The sequence below is a fragment of the Balaenoptera physalus genome (assembly GCF_965194825.1).
Source record: "Balaenoptera physalus genome assembly, chromosome: 5".
In the NCBI taxonomy this organism is placed as follows: Eukaryota; Metazoa; Chordata; class Mammalia; order Artiodactyla; family Balaenopteridae; genus Balaenoptera; species Balaenoptera physalus.
The window spans coordinates 59130740-59150999 of record NC_138884.1 but is presented as its reverse complement, the minus strand read 5'-3'; the positions used below and the strand labels follow the sequence as shown (position 1 = coordinate 59150999).

Genomic DNA, 20260 nt, shown 5'->3' with positions numbered 1-20260 from the left:
GAAAGAAAAGGAAAAGGGTCTCATACTTGGAAAGAAGTGTACGCCCTCTTACAGTAGTGGGGTCTTGGCTCTTCGAGGTGACACCTAAGATGGCACACGGTCACGTGTTTAAAGGTTGTAACTCCTGTAAGAAAAGCTGAGATAAATTCCTGAGGGCAGAAATCTGCTCCCACTTCTCTGCCTCCCCTTAGTTCCCAGCACAGTTCCAGCCGCCCCAAACATTTGCTAAACCGGGTCAAAACTCGGGTCCCGCGCCCTGACTGTCCAGCAGAGGCCGCCCTGGGCCGGGACTCCCGGGACACGAGGGCTGGGAGAGGAAAGGCCAGGGGTGGCCTAGTCATCTCCGCGGGGCCCGGGTGGGAGGGGTTTGGCGGCGGCGGAGGCGGCCCGGGCGGCTGGGATGGAGCAGAAGCGCGCCGGCCGCCGGAGTACAAGCAGCTGACGGAGACGCGCGGCGCTCGCCTAGCTTCCCCTACCGCCGCCCGAGCCGCCCGCTCGCCCGGCTCCCACCGCAGCCAGCGGACAGAGGAGGAGCTGCCCGCGCTCTGGGCGCTCGGTCAGTCCCGGCAAACTCTCCCGCTGCCCGCGCCGGGTTCGGCACCAAGCCCCAGGGTACCATGGTCTACAAGACTCTCTTCGCTCTCTGCGTCTTCACGGCAGGTATTTTGGGGCGCCGATGTGGCGGAGGGCTGGCCCGGCGACCAGCGCTGGGGGCGGGGGCTGAACCGGGGAGACCGGGAAATAAGTCGCCGCGCGCGGGTGGCCGGAGAGGTGCGAGCCTCCAGCGTTTCGCAAAGCTGCGTGCGCACTTGGATTTAGAGCGACGTGCGTTTTTGGAGATCCTGGGCCGAGCCGGACCGAGGGGATGACAGGGTTCTTCCGGCCGCAGCCCGCGCCCGCACAAACTCCGGGCTTTGTGAAACAGGTGGCTGCACGACGCGTTTGAAACCCGGGTTGGCGACACGGACTGAGACTAGAGGCTTCTCGGCTCTCCGAGCACACCTTGCCAGAGTTGGGCACCAGACAGACCGGTTGACGCGGTTGGACTCGGGGAGGGATAAGAAGGAGAAGCAGGGGGGATCGCATCTGGGAAAGCTTTAAGCCGTGGCCGCGCAGCCGGCGGGACTGGTTTGCGTTCCCCGAGATTCGGTGGTCTCTGGTCTCCGGCGACCCTTCCTAGTTACGCGTGGGGGTGATGCGGCCTTAACAGCCTCACGGCAGCTGCTCCGACCCGGCTTGAGCTCGTGATCACCCCTGGGGATTTGCAATTCTACCCTGTGGCCCGGAAACTACCCCAAAATATGTGCCCTGGCAGAAACTGTTAACTTGGCGAAAACTAGCATCCTCCCCATTCCACCCACTCCCCCTACACACACTCACCCTCGGGACGGCTTCCCCACGCGCGCATCGCTGGCCTCAGGACCACGGATGGCAGCGGCCTCCAAGCAGGGCCTGGGGAGAGAGGAGCCGGAGGACTGAGCTCGGCTTGGTGGGCGCAGAGGAGAGATTCGGAACAGCGCTTTAAGTCTGAGGATGGGGTATCCAGTTTTTCCAGAAAATGTAGGCAGACAAGGGACAACTGACTACGGATGAGGCACTGGTGGAAAAAGCAGCCCGAGTGCGGGGACACCGGCGTGTTTAGATAAGAATGTGCCAAAGCCACATACATAACCATTTACTCATGCTTGTACTCCGTGTGTGTATTTCTTTTCCTCCTGAATTGCTTGGGTTCCTGGAATCGTGGACACAAGTCGTTACAATCCCTTGAAAAGAAGCTAGGGGTTTCCAGGCAGCTCACAAAGGATAATGCAGTTTTGAGGAAAAGTTTCCCAACTTGAGGCTAGAGCGAGTCTTTTTCCTCTACTTGCTGAACGCCTGAGAAAGCTCCCTTTTCTCTCTGGTGTCTGCAAGGTTTGGAGGCGCGTCCGCAGAGGGTTCCCGGTCCCCTGCCGCTTTTGGTTGCTCCAGCCAGGCTGGGAGCGCCTGTATCCCCAAGTGTGACAGCCGACTCCCTAGCCCCGGGATTGCCAAGAGACGTTTACGAAATGACAGGAAAGGTGCCTTTCTTTCTCCTCTCTAGAAATCCTTTCATGAGGCTTGAGGCTCAGAAAACCTTCAGTGAGCCAGTAGAGCTGGTAGGTAGGTTTGTTGGCTAATTTTATTTAGTGGCTTGTCTTTAATTTTTGTTTTTTTAACAGCTCTGGCAGTTGGCAACGCCGGGATTAACCCTACTAAGGCAGTGTATTGCGGGGTTTTTTTCTCCCTAAGGAGCTCAGGATATATATATATATATATATATTTTTTTTTTTTTTTTTTTTTCTTGGCCAGTTTTAGAGTTTAGCCTCGCTATTGCTGTGGCAAGAATCTTGACCTTGTTCACGGCCCAGACTGAGGAGGCTGGTAGCTGGGGACCCGCTGAGCGGCCTCACTCATCCCTGCACACATGTGTCGAGGTCAGAACCAAGAAGATCACAGCCTCCCAGTTCTGGGGTTCCCCTGACCCCGGAAGACATAGTTATGTTTCTGAGTACATCTCCCTTAACAGAGTGATGAAGCATCCTTTCCTCTGAGTTTGTGCCTCAGAAGGAATCTCTTCGGGGGTCAGTGTGTTGTTAGAGCTACTTGCAGTAAGTTATCAGGAAAATAATATAAAAATAGGCATAAATACCGTACAAGGTTGTTTACATCCCAAAGTAAGGTGTTTTGAGAAACTAAAATATAACTTTTCTAGAAAAAGTTGTAAAGGAGAGAGAGACAACGGTTCTTGAAATGAAAGTGGCATGCGTGTTTCAGTGGACCATCCTGGGGCTCCCTTGGCAAAGCTCTAGTTAGTTTCATCAGGCAGTTGCTTTTTTCCCTCCCCCCTCTATCTTTAGAGGATTCAGGAAATTTTCCATAAAACTCTTGAGGTAATACTTTCTTGAGCCAGGAATGGGGCTTAACAGGGGACTTTTTTAGCTTAATAAATCTACTCAATACATATACATAGTGTTTTCTCCAGCCTGAATAATGGACACTTGTAAATACCTGTGCATTGTCAACAACACAGGGAAAGTAGATCTCTACACTTACTCACTTGTATTTTAAAAAGAAGGAAGAGAGAAACCTTGGGCTGTCTTCAGTTCTTTCAGGGTTGATTGCGGTAGAAAACTAGCATGGCTATTTTACAGACCGTTCCCAAACACCTCTAAGGCGGCCAGTACTCTAGGCATACAGGAGTACTGCCTCTAAATTACAAGCCAGAACCTCCAAGGGCAGGCAGCAGAACCAAGAAGGGAGGGAGGGTGGCAGGCCACAGGAAGCTTCCATCTTCATCCCTCTCTCTCTCCTCTCTAGATTCAATTCTTTCATTCCCACCACTGTCGATGCTGTTCTCCAGTGCTCTATGGCTCAAAATATTAAAAAAATTCCCTCACTGAGACATCTGAGGTATACTGGAACTTCCCAAAGTCCTTTTCCAAACATTCAAGGAGTTCAAGGGGAAACAAGCATAGGTAAGAGAGGCAAAAAATCCCTTGACCCGGTTTTTCCTGCCTTAGGTTCTGCCCTGTCTGCCCCACCCCAGGGAGAGTACTGCATTCTGCCCCATTACCCAAGCTGACTTATTGGCCCCATGGTGATCAAGACCAGCAGAGCTAGATTCCAGTCTGCCACCCAGCTAGAGAGCCTATTTGTGTCCCAGGCCTGTCAGCTAGCTCTTCTCCAAGTGACTAACATCTCGAATGTCCTTATCCTCAAAGGAAGACCCCACCCTACACATTTATGGCTCTGTTCTCAGTATAGGTCCTGATATATGGCAGGGCTTTATCATAAGCATATTAAAGCCATATCGTAAATCTTATCATAAACATGTTAAAAATAAACCAAACAATGCACACACATTTATGGGAACGGCAAGGTTGCCTATGGTTGGTTGGGAGTGGAGGTGAAGGGTGGCTTGCATCCCTTTAGCCTGGTTACCTCCTATTCCCCTGAAGTCTGTGTCACAAAGTGACACCTCCTTCGCTGTGAAACCTGCCTGAGAAGGTGGAAGTTCTCCATAATTATGGGATAGATTTACTGAGACAGTGTTGCGAAGTGGTGAAGCACGGCTGCAGATTCTGCAGCTAGATTGCCTCAGTACAAAGTGAAGTTTTACTACTTACTAATTGTATAATTTAGGGCACGTAATCTAACCACTCAAGTTTTCTTATCGACAAAATTGGGGAAATAAAACTTCATCAGACTGTTGAAAGTGGTAAATAACTGAATATACCTATAATGCCTGGGACATAGTAAGCGCTCAATAAGTATTAGCGATTGTTGTTGCTATTATTCTTATTAATAAAGTTGACTGTGTTTGGCACCAATTAGGTCATCCTCTCCAAAGTTTATGTGTTTGTGCTTGGACTATGTAAATTGAAGATTTAAACTAATATTCCAGCACAATGCCAGCTGTTCTGGCAAACATTCATGTGCAAATTAAGAAAAGATTCAACTGAGCTTACTAAATGCCTAATTTGAAAAGGTTAATAATGTGCCAGCTCAAATTTAGCACAACAGTCCAAAAAACACTCAGTAACAAACAGAAGTAAAGTCTCATGGAAGATGTTATTTCTTCCACAAAGTCTTTTGCAGACTGGTGTGTTTCAAAAGCCCAACTCAGCTAAACCTTAAGGTCAGGTTCCCAGAGCCACAAATTTTGGATAATTCAGATCAAACAACTGAGGAAAAGGCATTTCATGGCGTATGAATGATCCAGAATGGCTCTCTCCAGAATCCAAAAACATCAATAATGGCCAGATCTCTAATTTAACTTGATCATTTGGGCCTGGTCTAGTGGTGCTTTCATTGTGCTTGTGCTTTTATAAGAAAAATATTGGCCAAATATTTACACTGTTTGAGCAGATTTTCTTAAACTACAATTTTTGGGGGGACAGGGGTGGAGCTGGGGGGTACAGCATCCACTGGAAACAACGAAGAGGGACATTTAAAAAATATTTTCAAAGTGGATTGACTGTTTTAACACCCAAATGAAAGGAATCCTGCTGTAACATTTACGATGGTTTTCTCCCTTTTAGAAGTTATCTGTTACTGAAATTGGATACGTTAGTTTAGGAATCAAATATAGTCACCCCTAAGCATCCAGAACCTGGCCCCCATACCAAAATCCTCAGATGCTCAAGTTTCTTATATAAAATGGTATATAGTATTTGCATATAACCTACGCACATTCTCCTGTATACTCTAAATCATCTCCAGGTTGCTTATAATACCTAACGCAATGTAAATGCTGTGGAAATAGTTGCCAGCATGCGGCAAGTTCAAGTTTTGCTTTTTGGATTCTGGAATTTTTTTCCCAATATTTTCGGCCCGAGGTTGATTGAATCCACAGATGCAGATCCCACAGATACAGAGAGATGACTGTCTTTGCTTTGCTAGCAACGTATTGAATAAAACAGTTGCCTAGAAAAAATTAATGTTTCATTTAGAAGACAGCAGTGGTTATGAAAAGAGGTAGGCAAATAGTGGGTACCTGCCTTATGCAACGATTGCTTTTTAGTTGGAAATGCAGGGCTAATAGGTTATCATCCAGTTAATGTGCAAGTAGAGTTACTATAAAATAAGACAGATTTGTGTATGTAGTTCATGGCATTACATTTCGTAGTCACAGCTTAAATTATTTAAATGACGGGGATTGATGTAACATCAGATTTTCTGATGTGTGGATCTTTAAATAGTCTTCATGATCCTTTATAGCAGCGTAGCCCATTTCTTTTACCTGTTTTAATATCGTTTATAAACCTTGAGACTTCTGCCATTTTATAAGTAATAGAAACCATTACAACAAAATAGGCGATTATATAATTGTTTTCATCTGTGTTTTTCATTGGTGCAAGGTGGCATAATGTCAACTGAAAATAAGCTGTTTTAATTTTCCTTTGGCTAGTGTTGCCAGATTTAGCAATTAAAAATACAGGTTGCCCAGCCCAATTTGGATTTCAAATAAATAGTGAATTCTAAGTCTATCCCACATAGTACTTGGGACACACTTAAGCTAAATAATTCTTCGTTGTTTATCTTGAATTCAAAGGTAACTGATCATCCTGTATTTCTTCTAGCAACCCTACCTTTGGCCTTCCGTGTGTGGTTCATCAGTGCAATGGGTTTGACATAGGATTGGCTTTATTTTGAACCCTGCCCCACCCGGCTTTAGCCACCCCACTCCATTTCATTCGTTCATCACAATCTGTTCATGGGAAGACGACTGGGAGATTTCAAAGCAGCTCTGTCTCTCTGAAAGCAACTTACAACGTTAGGATTCAGAGGCAGCTCTCCAATGGAACATTTTGAATTGGATTGCATATCCATTTACTGTGCACTGTTATGTTTTTCTGAACAATCGGTGGGATTTCTGTAGCCTCCCTGAGGCTACATTACTCTACCCTTTTGTGACCTTTCCTTTAAAAAAAAAAACAAAAAACAGTATACTATTTGAAATGGTAACAGTGTTCTTGCATAGGAGCTGGAACTAAGGGCCTTCCAGAATCCAGCTGGCAGCTGATTAAAAAAGAAAGTTAATAGAACAGCTTTGGATTTCAATGCTGTCTTCTGTGCCAGGATCTTAACACATCTCACAATTATTATATAAGGTTTGCATAATTCCTACAGGATAGGTCTATAGGTATCACTTGAAATCTGTGGCTACATGGAGCCTGAAGCAGCATATTAGACAGAATTTCAAGGCAGACTGGGGGAAAAAAATCCTTTCAGCAATTAGACTGTGGTGGAAATTTGCACCTTTATACTTAAGGCCAAATCTGTGACTAGGTAATTGTTAAGTGGAAAAAAAAATTGTGGAAAGTTACCAGGTGTGATATTTAGAAAACACATCTCTTCAATACAAAATAAGATGAATGACAGAATACAGCTTTGATGATAATATCTTCCACTTACAGTCCAAATTCTGACACCTGATTTTCTTTTCCATCAAGGAGGAAATAAGGGCACAGAAACTTTAGGGCAGGTGTTGCACCTGAGAAGAACTGGAGGAGAGAAGGTTTTGTTTGATTGATTTTTCATTTTTTTGGCCATGGTTGTAAACTTAAAGCTATCATTCAAGCTTCTCACTGGATAGAACGTATTATATTTCCCTGTATGGGGTTATTAAAATATATGTTACCTTTAAAATTATGATATTCTTGGCAGCTTGTGTAGTCCAGAAGCATAACCTCATTCCTGAGAGAGTTTTTTCACCCACTGTTTTATCCACGATGGGTTGTTTACTGGGGTTGTCTGCCCCTTATAAAATCTTTTCATTTTCCATTGGAAAAGCTTTTGTGATCCACAGATAGACGGCAGGCAGATACCATTATACTGGCGTTGAACAGTTATTTCATTGTTAAACCCTCCACACTATATGATTCTTGCTTTATACTGTAATTTAGATTCTTTAGGAAGAGCAGTAACAATTATTGTAAGGATAAAAGGATGTCCTCTTTATTCACCATGCAAAAGCTATACGTGTTTAGGGAAATGTTTAAGACTCTGGTCATCCTATTGCGCTAAGGTAATGTGTCACATTAGGAGAGGACTCAGTACATCTCAGAATTACATGAGGGAGTCTCAAAGCCCACTTGTCCATGAGAAGGTCCTAAAGAAATCTGGTGGACTTGAACACCTCTTTGTTGGTTTAGGAAAAGAGGCAAGTTACTGGTGGATCACACACTCGGCTGGTCATGAAAATTCTTGCTGTTAATGGGTCAGCTGCATGAGAGGTAACATCAAGCTGAATAAGGCCATCACCCAACCAAAGGGAACTCAGCATGTTTGGTCTTAAAAATGACAGTGTTGTCAGAGATGGCATTCCAGAGGAGAGAGCCGTGGAATTGTCCGTTTTGAAAACTGTTCAGACAGGTCTGAGCATGAGAAAGAATTATCAGTTTTTGAGGATAAATGATCATTCACCGTTTACCTTCTAGGAAATGTAGGAGGGGAAGGAAGTGTGATATCACATTCCATGTGGAAACTGGATAAGAAATGGACAGAGGGCAGGGGCCATGGCTGTTTCAGAATTTCTGCGTAGGACACGTGGAAGAGGCTAGGAGTGGTCTGTTGCATGAGATGGAATGTCTGGTGGCTGAACGAGGGGGAAGTGATTGTTGAAATTATTGAGGGTTGCTAAAGACCAAACCACCTCCTTGATGCTGCTACTGGGAATGGAAGATTCATCAAGTTTCATTTTTAGGCGAAGGAGATAAGAGATTCCTCCTCAAATTTATATGCACATCAAGCCTCTTTTAGTATACCTTTCTAGTTTTGTGAAAGGCTGCAAATTGAACCTTTCAGAGGAAACGATGTGACAGCCCTTAATGGCAGGTAATTCAGGTACCCTCAGCATTGTGAAAGGGGCAGAAGAATAAGAAAATGCCCTGAAATGTCAAGAGGAATTCAGCTGCGTGGTTTGGTTGCATGAAGGAGGGCTGAGTGACCTGGGGTTGCCCGCTTCCGGGCTGGCCTCCTAGACTGCTCTTCGCAAAGAGTCCTATTTTGAGCAGATTCCCCGTTCAATGCTTATTTGAAGAGAAACACAACCCTGGTATTTACCTGATGAGGATGAGATTTGTGTTACTTTCTCTGCGAGGCTACATGGTATGGTGGAAGAGGCTGTGGAGGAAGACAGGCTGGTGTGATGCCAGCTCTGGGGTCTCGGTCTCCTCCTTGTAGAGTTATGATAATACACATCAAGTGCCATGTGAGTAAACATTCAACAAAAGTTTATTAAACAGGGCTTCCCTGGTGGCGCAGTGGTTGAGAATCCGCCTGCCAATGCAGGGGACACGGGTTCGAGCCCTGGTCTGGGAAGATCCCACATGCCGTGGAGCAACTGGGCCCGTGAGCCACAACTACTGAGCCTGCGTGTCTGGAGCCTGTGCTCCACAACAAGAGGCCGCGATAGTGAGAGGCCCGCGCACCATGATGAAGAGTGGCCCCCACTTGCCGCAACTAGGGAAAGCCCTCACACAGAAACGAAGACCCAACACAGCCAAAAATAAATAAATAAACTAAAAAAATAAAAATAAAAAACAGCGAAATCTTAAAAAAAAAAAAAAGTTTATTAAACAATGCATAGAAGATTTATTTTATTTTACTTCATTTGCACGTCCGGCTCACACTCCTAGAATATAAGATGCATGAGAATTTTAGCTGTTTTGTCCCAGCTGTGTCCCCAGCATGGAGAACACAGCAAGACATGTAATGAGTGCCTAGCAAATATTTGTTAAATTAATTTTTTCATAAATTTATTTATTTATTTACTTATTTGGTTGTGTCGGGTCTTAGTTGCGGCCTGCGGGATCTTCATTGTGGCATGTGGGATCTCAGTTCCCCAGCCAGGGATCAAACCCATGTCCACTTCATTGGAAGGCAGATCCTTAACCACTGGACCACCAGGGAAGTCCCTGTTAAATTAATTTTTAATGGAGCATCTTCATGTGTTGTCTAAGGCTCTGGAGATACAGCAATGAACAAAATAGAAGTCTACCCTCAGGGAACTCATGTTCTTTGAGGGTGATTAACTTTGACTTGGTCAGAAGAAAATCAGTAGCTGACCATCTCACAGTCATCTCAAACGCAACACGTCCAAATATTTCTCCCAGAATAGTCCCCAGCAGAAGCTTTCCCCATCCCAATTAATGGCAACTCCAACTTTCCAGTTGCTTAGGCTGAAAATCGTGAGTCATCTTTGAGTCTCTTTTTCTCTCAACACCCCTCATCCAATGCTTCAAGAAAATCTGTTCGCCCTACCTTTAAAATACATAAAGTCAGACACTTTCTGCCACCTCCATTGCTGTCTGTGGTGTGAGCCCCCATCCTCTTTCTCCCGGAATCCTGCAGGGGTCTCCTCTCGGGCCTCTCAGCTTTTACCCTTTCCCTCCTAAGGTCTGGTCTCTAGAGAGCAGCTGTCCATCCAGTGGAAATGTATCAGATGGTGACATTGCTCTGTTCGCAGCTCTGCAATGGCTTTCTGCCGTGCTCAGAGTGAAATCTCAGCCCAAGTCCTTAAATCAGCCATCCAGACCCACTTGAGCTGCTCCCCCTTCATCTTGGACCAGGGCTCCTACCTCTCCTCTGCTCCCCTGGCACCAGCCACACGGGTTTCCTTATTGCACGCCATGGCTGGTTCCTCTCTCTGGAACATATTTTCTCTAAATATACATGTGGTTAATTCCCTCACCTTCCTAAAACCTTTGCTCAGATGTCACCTTCTCAGTGAGACTTACCTTACCAACTTTTTTTTTTTTTTTTGTCAGTTACTCTTTTATTTCCCCCACCCTTTGAAATTGTCAAGCATACTTTGAGGAGGCGTTTGATTACTAACTTCAGGCTCTTTGGCTGTAGCCTCCAGTCTGCACTTCTCCTTCTGGTCTCTTTCTTTCCTGGCTGCTCTATGATTATTTCTGCATCATTAGATTTCCTTTCCTGTGTTCCCAAAGGATGAACATATTTACAGTCAGTCCTGGAAACCTGATCTTTATCCTGAATTTCTGCTCAAAAGCCACCAGAGGTTAATCATGTGGACAATCTTATTTTATTAAGAAAATGTGTAATACATACTAAAAATAGCAAGCCTTGCTTTGGTCAGTTTCATCAATGCTTCTTAATCTGGACCTCATAGAACATGCATTTTTTGCTCTTTGATTTCTTTTATTCTTCTTGACCAACATTTTTAAATTGCAGTCTGTTCTGCCTGCCAACACCATATTCCCATTGCCCCTCATCTGCCTCTTGCCTCTACTTTTTCCTTTAATGTCTGTCTTTCTTCATCCCTAGTCCCCCCATCCTGGGATTTTTGTCTCTCTTGTTTGTTGTAGTATCCCCAGTGCTGTGTGGCACTAAGGTGGGTACTCAAAATATTTGTTGAACTGAAGGATTAAAATACATTTTTGAGGGCTGGCACAATGAAGACTTAATTTAAATTTCACCTTAGATTCCCCCCAAAAGGAGACATTGGCAAACTTGCTTACTATCAAGTGCTTGTGTCTAGTGTTTCCAAATAGCTGTTTTTAAAAAAGAGTCAGTCTTTTCGTTTTCATTGAGGGTTACAAAAGCTAAACTTGAAAATCAGCTTTTTTAAAGCTATGCACATATAAAACACTTCTTTTAAAAATGTAAGCCTTTTATTTTTTACCATGGCTATCACTTGAAAATAGCTGAAACTTCTTAAACTCTCTGGCCAATTAAGAAAATGTCACCTTTGAACTCAGCTAGAGAAGATAAAGATACTTCTACTATTTGAACATTTTTGAGAATTTTCTGAATTGCTAAAAAGAGCCTGGTGATGAAAGTGATTTAAGTCAAAGGGAGGCATGACTGGCAATGTCCCAGTAACGTCTGAGGAAGTTAAGTCAATTCAAATGCTGAGTGTTGAGGGTGTAAGTTAGTCACAAATAAGCTGAAGGACAGAATAGGAGATTTCCTGGCCTTACAGACTCTTTCTGCCTTCATTGGTGATTCTGAAATATGAACTGTGTTTTAGTCCAAGCGATAGATGGAAGTGATGGGAAGTCCTGACTAAAATCAGACCTGTATTCTGCATGCACTTGTTCCCCCACCCTGCAGGGCTGACACCCCTCTGCGTGGCTGGTGTTAAAAGTCACCCAGGCTGGCATATCCCCCAGCTTCAGCACCCAACAAAGACTCATGTTACTTTCTGGCTTAAATAAAAACATCTACTCATTTAGCAGCTGCCAAAAAGAACATGATCTTGAAAAAGAACAACATACTGGTCTTGAAGCCTAAGGGATAATAGGAAAATTTAAGATGATATCAACTTGAAGAGCAACCTATAAACCAACCAAAGAAGGGAAAAGATGATTCTTTATATGAAAAACATGCTCCTTGCTTGTTCAGTGAGGTCACTTGTCCATTTTGAGGTGGGAAGACACTCCACCATCCTGAAGAGCAGGACGGACCGTGAACAGAGGAGGGGCAAAGAGGGGAGGCCGGCCCTTGTGCTGCAGGACCGACCGGGAACTGTGTCTGGGGTCGTGAGTGCCACTGGAAGGAAAAGGAACAGACATTGACAAGAGGAGGCTTGTGACACCCAAAATCTCAAAGCCAAGTGTGGCTGCTGAAAGAGCAAAAATTACTGCATCACCGAGGATAGAGTTATCAGGCAGAGGGGAGATGGGGGTTTTGACATTCAGAAATTTACAGCCAAGTCTTTGTTTAAAAAAAGTTGAATGGGGCTTCCCTGGTGGCGCAGTGGTTGAGAATCTGCCTGCCAATGCAGGGAACGCGGGTTCGAGCCCTGGTCTGGGAAGACCCCACATGCCGCGGAATAACTGGGCCCGTGAGCCACAATTACCGAGCCTGCGCGTCTGGAGCCTGTGCTCGGCAAGGAGGGGCCAGCGATAGTGAGAGGCCTGCGCACCGCGATGAAGAGTGGCCCCCACTTGCCACAACTAGAGAAAGCCCTCACACAGAGACGAAGACCCAACACAGCCATAAATATAAATAAATAAATAAATAAATAAAAAATAAACCCAAAAGTTTAAAAACAAAAAAAAAGTTGAATGTCCGTGACAGTTGTCTCTCGTTTTATAACAGTTTTTCAAAGTTGCACTCAAGCACTTATTTGTTTTTCATTTTTTATTATGGAAACTGTAAACATACACAGAAATTGATAAGAATGTATCCATCCCCTGTCCAGACCCGATTAAGTCTTATTTGTTTGTCTTGGTTAAGAACTTTTTTTGTTTTTATTAGTTATCCATGTTATACATATTAGTGTATATATGTCAATCCCAAAAGATCTTTTTAAAAATATTAATAAATTGGGAGCAAAGTAAATGTGTAATTATAAGGTACTAGTCAGATCATAATGAACAGTTCCATGTTCATTCAACTGGGCGATCTTTAGCAATTGCTTAAAAGAATGAGGTGGCTCATTTACGTACTGACAGGTAGAAATGGCGACAGTATATTGAACTACTATATTGCAACTTTATATTTCACAGCATATCGAAAGAGCAAGCGAAGGAATAAAATGGACCTCATGATAAAATAGTTAAAACGTCACGTGTGTGCCTATGGAGAAAAGAGTTTAGAAGTTTACACTGGTTATTTCCGTCCAATGAGTTTTGGGTCAGTCTCACTTTTTATGCTCATTTGTTCGGCCTGAAGTTTATTTTAATGTGTGTATTGCCTTCACAATTTAAAAAGTAAAGTTGTAATCAGTATTTTCATCCCTCTTTATCAGCAGTCAATGTGGCTCTAGTAAGTGCTAGATGGCTACTACTGTCCTCAAAATCTTGATTCAAAAATCCTTCCAACACAGTCCTCAAGAATAAGATCTTAGAAAAACAAATAACTTCAGAAAGGTTTACAGCATATCACTGACTTAATGGGCAAGGAAGGTTCTGGGAAGGAATTGACAAAGTAATATTATATTTTCTAAAGCCAGAGTGCTGCATAAATCATTAATCGGGACAGCCATCTTGGAAAGTATTTTAAGAGGCTCTGAGCTAACTGATCAGTGTTTAAGGTACTTTGTTAGTTTTTAATACCTTCAGTGTTGGTCACTTATGGAAGCAATTTTAAATTAAAACATCACTCTAAGTTTTTCTAAAATGAGATTTGTCAACTTTGATATCAAATAAGAAAAACAGCCCTCAGAAGAATATACGGTTTATTTTCCTTTTGGCAACATTAAATCTGTTATATCATCTTTTCAATAAAATAATCAATAAAATGTGGTTTAGGTAAATGCTGGGAGATCCATTATTAATACTCCATGGCATTATCAGAGAACAATACTAGAGAGAGGGGGCTGGAGCAGACAGGGCTGGAAGAGGCTTTGGTGTGATCTGGGCCAACCCCTTCATTTTGTAGAAAAATCTAGGCTTGTTGGGAAGAGGGGAAATTCACATGTTTAATTTTTAGCTGTCGTAGTTATCACGCTTTATACTATGTTCATTTCATCTGCAACTTCATCTAATCCTCCCAACCACCCCGAGAGATAGGCAGTCTATTCCCATTTTGTAGTTCAGGTTGTTAAGTCTCAGAAGTTGAGTAATGAGATGCAGATCTCACAGTCGGTGAGTGACAGAGCTAGGCTTTGAACCCAGGTCTGCTGTCTTGTGCCTTGAACTGCCAAATCAGTTGATAAATCCTCTTGTGTAAATTTAGTCTCTAGAATCTCTCCCAACTCTGATCCTCTTCGCCATCCCCATAGCTACAGCCTTGGTTGAGAACCTTATCATTTCATCCTGAACTGTTACAGTAACTCCAAATGGTCACTTGTCACGCTTTCTCTTCTCACAGTCTCTAGCAGCTCTTGTGGGACTCATTCAAGCCAGGCCAAATTGCTTGCTTCCCTCCAAAGAAGGAGACGCAGACTCGGATCTGCCTAAGAGTCATGAGGTGCTCAGATGGTGGCTGCTAAATTTTATTTCCAGTACAAGGAGTAAAGGCTCCAGGAGAAATGGCTAACTCCAGGTCGGGGTTAGGAAATGTATAAGATGAGCCTGGAGGATCTTGTTATACCAGACAGCAGGGATGTTATCAAAGACTATGAGCCTCCTGTCAAAAGGACTCAGAACCACTTAATGAGGCTCCCACTGGCCAAAGATAGAACAGCTGGAGCATCCATAAGGATAATTTCAATGGACCGAATCACATTGTTTAAGCTCATGAGTTCATAATGGTACCAAACACAAATCAATGATTACACAAAACTTCACTGATCTCCATTAGAGGATGCTAATTAACCAACACATTATTTTGAAAAATAATAGATAAAAGAATTATTTCAATTGATTGATTGAGCTTAAGCATTTATTTTATGAGGTGTACACTGGGTGACCAAATATTAGATGATGGGATAACTGACTGTCTCCATACAAGTATTCCAGCTAACGAAGACGGCATAGTGGAAATAGAAGATCACCATATTGCCATGCGCTGGCGTGTAGATGAGCATGGAGCCTGAGGGAGTGACCTAGAGGACAGATAACCTTGAGATAGTGGAAAGTGGCTTGGAAGCTGGGACATCACCTGGATGAGGAGTTGCACCGTGCGAGGCATGGTGAATGCACTGAACACCGAAAGGCCCCCGGGGTAGCACAGAAAGGAGATGAGATCCAGTTAGCCCGCTTCATGCCATCACACATCAGCACGGGAGATCTGGAAAGGAATGAGAGTCAACTTCCAGACAAGCTTGCTACCTTTGGGGGACCACCCTTACCTGCACGTCTTTATGAAATAAAATTTCACTCTGGCTAAGTGAATCCAGTGAAGATTGCCTTTAAAGGATTCACAGGTAGAGGAATTTAAAAGGTAGTGTAGGGCTTCCCTGGTGGCGCAGTGGTTGAGAGTCTGCCTGCCAATGCAGGGGACACGGGTTCGAGCCCTGGTCTGGGAAGATCCCACATGCCGCGGAGCGACTGGGCCCGTGAGCCACAACTACTGAGCCTGCGCGTCTGGAGCCTGTGCCCCGCAACAAAGAGGCCACGACAGTGAGAGGCCCGCACACCGCGATGAAGAGTGGCCCCCGCTCGCCGCAACTAGAGAAAGCCCTCGCACAGAAACGAAGACCCAACACAGCCAAAATAAATTAATTAATTAAAAAAAAAAAAAAAAGTAGTGTACCTTCCTTGATAGAAAGGGAAACCTTCTCCTGGCTTCTCAGTTACCCAGCAGAGGTTGCCGGTTAGTAAGTGTCTGTCCCCAAACATTACTCGCCCCAGTTTGCTGCGAACTCCTTGCTGCCTTGAACTATGCCAACCTTCCAAGCTTGGGACAAATATAGGTTAGCTATTATCGTCTTAGGGTTGCCATAACAAATGACCACAAACTTGGATGGCTTAAAACAACAGAAATTGATTCTCTCACCGTTTTAGAAACGAGAAGTTTAAAAATCAAGGTTTCAGCAGGACCACGCTCCCTTCAAAGCCTCAAGGGGAGGATCCTTCTTTGCTTCTACCAGTTTCTGGTAGCCCCGGGTGTTCGTTGGCTTGTGAAAGTGTTAACTCTGATCTCTGCCTCTTCACGTGGCCTTTTTCCCTCTGAGTCTGTTTCGATTCCCTTCTCATAAGGATATTAGTCATTTAGTCTTGATTGGATTAGGGCCCACCCTTACTCGGTATGCCCTCGTCTTAACTTGATTACATCTGCCAAGACCGGATTCCCAACTAAGGTCACATTCACAGGTACTAAGTACCCCCTAGTTAGGGGTTCAACATGTCTTTTTGCAGGGACACATTTCAACCCATACCCACTATATTATTTTCACATCTAAGCCATGTTCATGAAAGACCCTCCTCCACTGATAAAAGGAGCAGTTAATAACCTAATCAATTACGAGTTACTTTTATTCAAGATAACAGCTGCTGTCATCTCATATTTTTTATTTACTTGTTTACTTATCTATTTATTTATTTCTCTTGATGGTAGAAGGTTGGTTGAGACTGTTTAAATCAGGTATTTCTCAACCAGAGTGCTCTGGGCATTTGGAGGGGATATAACATGTGGATAACATCCCTTGGCCTTGAATGCTAAATCACAGTAGTACCTTACAGGAATTGTGACAAGCAAAATAAGAGAAAAATAGAGAAAAAAAAAGAAGAGAAGAAAGGAAGGAGGGAGGAAATGCCTTCACATATGTCTAAACTTATCAGGCTCACTGAAAACCAAAGGTCTACATTAATGAGATTTTTAATGGCCCTCCTTAGAGACCCACACAGAATGGGTTGTCCTAAGCAATAGCAGTTCTCCTTACTCAGAACTTACTCAGCCAGTCTGCCAACTGTGAGAGGCCTCTAGATGCTTCAGGAACATTCTGATTTGGACATGGCTAGTAGCATGTGTACTATTTGGAGGGCACTGTGTCACTTTTTCTCTGCCATGCTTAATACTATATTGTGTGCAACCTTGGGGATGAGGTAGATTCAGGAAGAGAGAAGAAACAGCAGAAAGTGCCAGGAGATGAAAATAGTTTCTGGTCTTCAGCGGTGGAGCTCATTGTTTATAGATACCATACCTTTCCCCTCTGTGCAGAGACGGTATGATCCACTCCCTAAAAAGTCTCTTTTCCTCAGTTCTGAGTAATGTATTATTGGATGTGGGACACAGGAGGTCACAGGAATCTTTCGTGGAAAAACGTAGAAATTGTGACATTGTAGAACAGTGGATTTCTGTCTGCCAACATGAAAAGTGTGTGGCGGTGTGTGTCTGTGTGTGTATTTGTAGGTAGGATGTGTGTTTCCCTCCTTTCTTACCTGCTTCCTTCCTTACTAAAATATTTAGAAGAATTTTAAAAGGAGGAGACCAAGTAGCCTAGTCTTTTTCAGGGAAAATTGATATTCAGTGGATTCATACTTTTTCTGTAATATGTAAAATTCAACACTTCCTCCCCATAAAATAGCATGTTATCCTACACATGGAACAGCCATAATCATAGGCATCCATGTCTTCTGATTAGTAACTAGAATATTAATTAGGTAGAACATGGGCATTTATTTGGTTCTGTAGCTGCCTATTCAGTGGTTTTTTGGAATCATAGCTTTCCTTATAAATCAGAGTGAAAATCAACACTGGAAAGTCTTTCCCTTAGAAAAAATATAATTTCACTTATAGGAGATTTAATTACTTAGATAGTTTTGCTTATATAGGCAAGAGAAATATTCTAAGAAAACTGAGCGGTCTACTGAAGCCTTTATTGATTTGGGTTATTCTTAAAAGAATTTAAAAAAAAAACTTAAAGCTCTGACACTATAAACACAACTCCTTGATGAGAGCTGAGTTCACGCTGAGATAAAAAGTTACAAAGCAAGAGAACAGCCTCATTATATTTTTAAAATCCCAGGGAGAGCCATTGTTTCACCAAAGCAATGTAGTAAGACAGCCTGGGACCCAATGTCAGTGCCCAAGAGACTAGGAGTAAAGAGCTTTAGAAGCTTTGAATTTTTTTCTAAAACAATTAAGATTAAAGGAGTTAATCAGGAAATCTGAGGTTATATAATGGTGAGCAGGTCAGCCAGCTCATGTATCTGGTTTGGGGCACATGCTTGGAATGACCAAACTTTTCCATGGAAGATTGGACTTTAGGATAATTCTTCCAGAATGAAAGAAGTGACAAGAAACATGAAAGTTTGAAAAGTGATCCCCACCGTTACTGACATCTGAGAGCATCCTGGCCTCTCCAGAGACATTTGACTGAGGAAAGCAGATGAGCCAGCTGGGGCTTGAACCCCAAAGGGACCTGACAGGAGGAAGAAGGAAAGTGGGTCACGTCTGGTGAAACATCTTGTTTCCCTTGACAAGTCAAGCTGGCCGATTTGGAGACCACCAACTGTATGGTAGCTGGCCTGGCCACCTCGAAACCTGCTCTCTGAGGGTAGTATGTCTGCTGCTTGAGAATCCATGACACATGAGGCAGAAACCAGGAGTAGACCTGGAATATACCTTGTGAAGCGCTAAGGCTCAATACCCACAATAAATTCTTCTCAAAATCGCTGGGAAGAGATCATTCACTATTTAATCAAGAACTACCCAGGAATACTACTCAGCCATAAAAAAAAGAATGAAATAATGCCATTTTCAGCAACATGGATGCAACTGGAGATGATCATACTAAGTGAAGTAAGTCAGAAAGAGAAAGACAAATACCATGTGATATCACTTATATGTGGAATCTAAAATATGACACAAGTGAACCTATCTATGAAACAGAAACAGATTCACGGACATAGAGAACAGACCGGTGGTTGCCAAGGGGGAGGGGATTGGGGGGGATGGAGCGGGAGGCTGGGTTTAGCAGATGTAAGCCGTTATATATGGATGAACAACAAGGTCCTACTGTACAGCTCAGGGAACTATATTCAGTATCCTATGATAAATCATAATGGAAAAGAATATATAAAAAAAGAAAATATATATTTAGATGTATAACTGAATCACTTTGCTGTACAGCAGTAATTAACACAACATTGTAAATCAACTATACTTCAATTTTAAAAAAAAAGAACAAGAACTACGCAAAATGAAAAACGCAAAGCCTTCTGAGATGATGTATGAAGGGACAGGAATTCTAGGGAAAAGACTCAATTTCCCTTTGACTTAATCAGGGTTGGCTTTCTAGGAAGGCATATAAAACTTGAATTAGAGAGACGGGCTCGTTGGCGTGTGCCAGTTGTACTTTGTCAGGTCTTCGCTAGCCAAAGTGACATCATTTATCTTCCGTACAGCTGTGCCAAGCCGTACTGATGAAACTTTACCGCTGGATGTGAAAAGGCACCTATGTTCTTTGCTGAGCACTTAACCCAAATATGACCTTGTTTGACTCAAAATGTCCAACAAAAGAAATGCTGCAGTGTTGTTGCAATTACAATGCGCGATGTGTCGATCAGACCTTGCTGTAAATGCAAGGGTTCTACCTGTCCATTTTATTTTCATTTGTGAGGCTGGTCGTCTGTCCCAACATTGTGTTCAGAAGACACAGCCAACCCCGCTGCACCCGCAAAAGAGCCATTTCCACCGGTTGTGCTGACAGTGAATAAAAAATAGGCACCAAATCCCAATCTGCAATGGGAATGTTGGCCCTCATTACCCAGATTCCTAAATGTGCAAGTTATATTGTTCACGCATTTTCTTGATTTTATTTTTATAAAAAATGCACTTTTCTTAGCATCAGACTTAAGCAACACTTGATTTTTATTTTTGATGAGGAATCTGGCAGAACACAGGCAATTAGCCAGAAACTGTGTAAATTCAGGAAACCTGGTTAGCAGTTAGATCCGAATTCATCTAAGAATTTAGGTTTAAGCCCTAGTGGATAAAGTATCCTTCTAAAAGCATTAGCAGTTTGGCTTTCAATGGGACATTGGATTAATGCAGTCTGTGCTTCCTTGCTACACGGCATCATTTCAAGGTATAAATTCAGTTTACGGTATGGAAAATGGATAAGATATGCATAAGCTGGTCTTGATTTAACAGGGATGATGAAGTAAATATTCTGGTACATGAAATAGTCCGAATAACTGAGCTTTCTCTGTCCTCTTATGTGGGTTGCTGATTTTTTAAATTGGAAAAAAAACAGCATGTTTAAAACCATATCTAACATTTATGGTAAGGTCACTGATAAGTTGCATGCCTCCATTTGTCATCTCTTAAATAAGAGGATTAAATGAGATGAGCTTTAAGCATCTACTCCTTATGATCTAAAACAGATTCTTAACCTGAGACCTACCAAATTTAGACGATCCATAAATGAGCTCCA

The 20260-nt window shown here is 43.1% G+C and overlaps 1 protein-coding gene across 2 annotated transcripts in view; it reads left to right on the top strand.

The window, feature by feature from the left end:
- The first annotated feature begins 352 nt into the window (after window positions 1–352).
- Window positions 353–20260, top strand: part of PARM1 (prostate androgen-regulated mucin-like protein 1) — a 102418-nt gene continuing 82510 nt past the window's right edge. The window contains exon 1 of one of the 2 annotated variants that reach the window (XM_082463932.1): window positions 353–660. In XM_082463932.1, coding sequence (XP_082320058.1) covers window positions 618–660 — 43 coding nt within the window. In that variant the 5' untranslated portion in view covers window positions 353–617. The remainder of the gene's footprint in view (window positions 661–20260) is intronic. The other variant, XM_082463931.1, reaches the window with a different exon arrangement.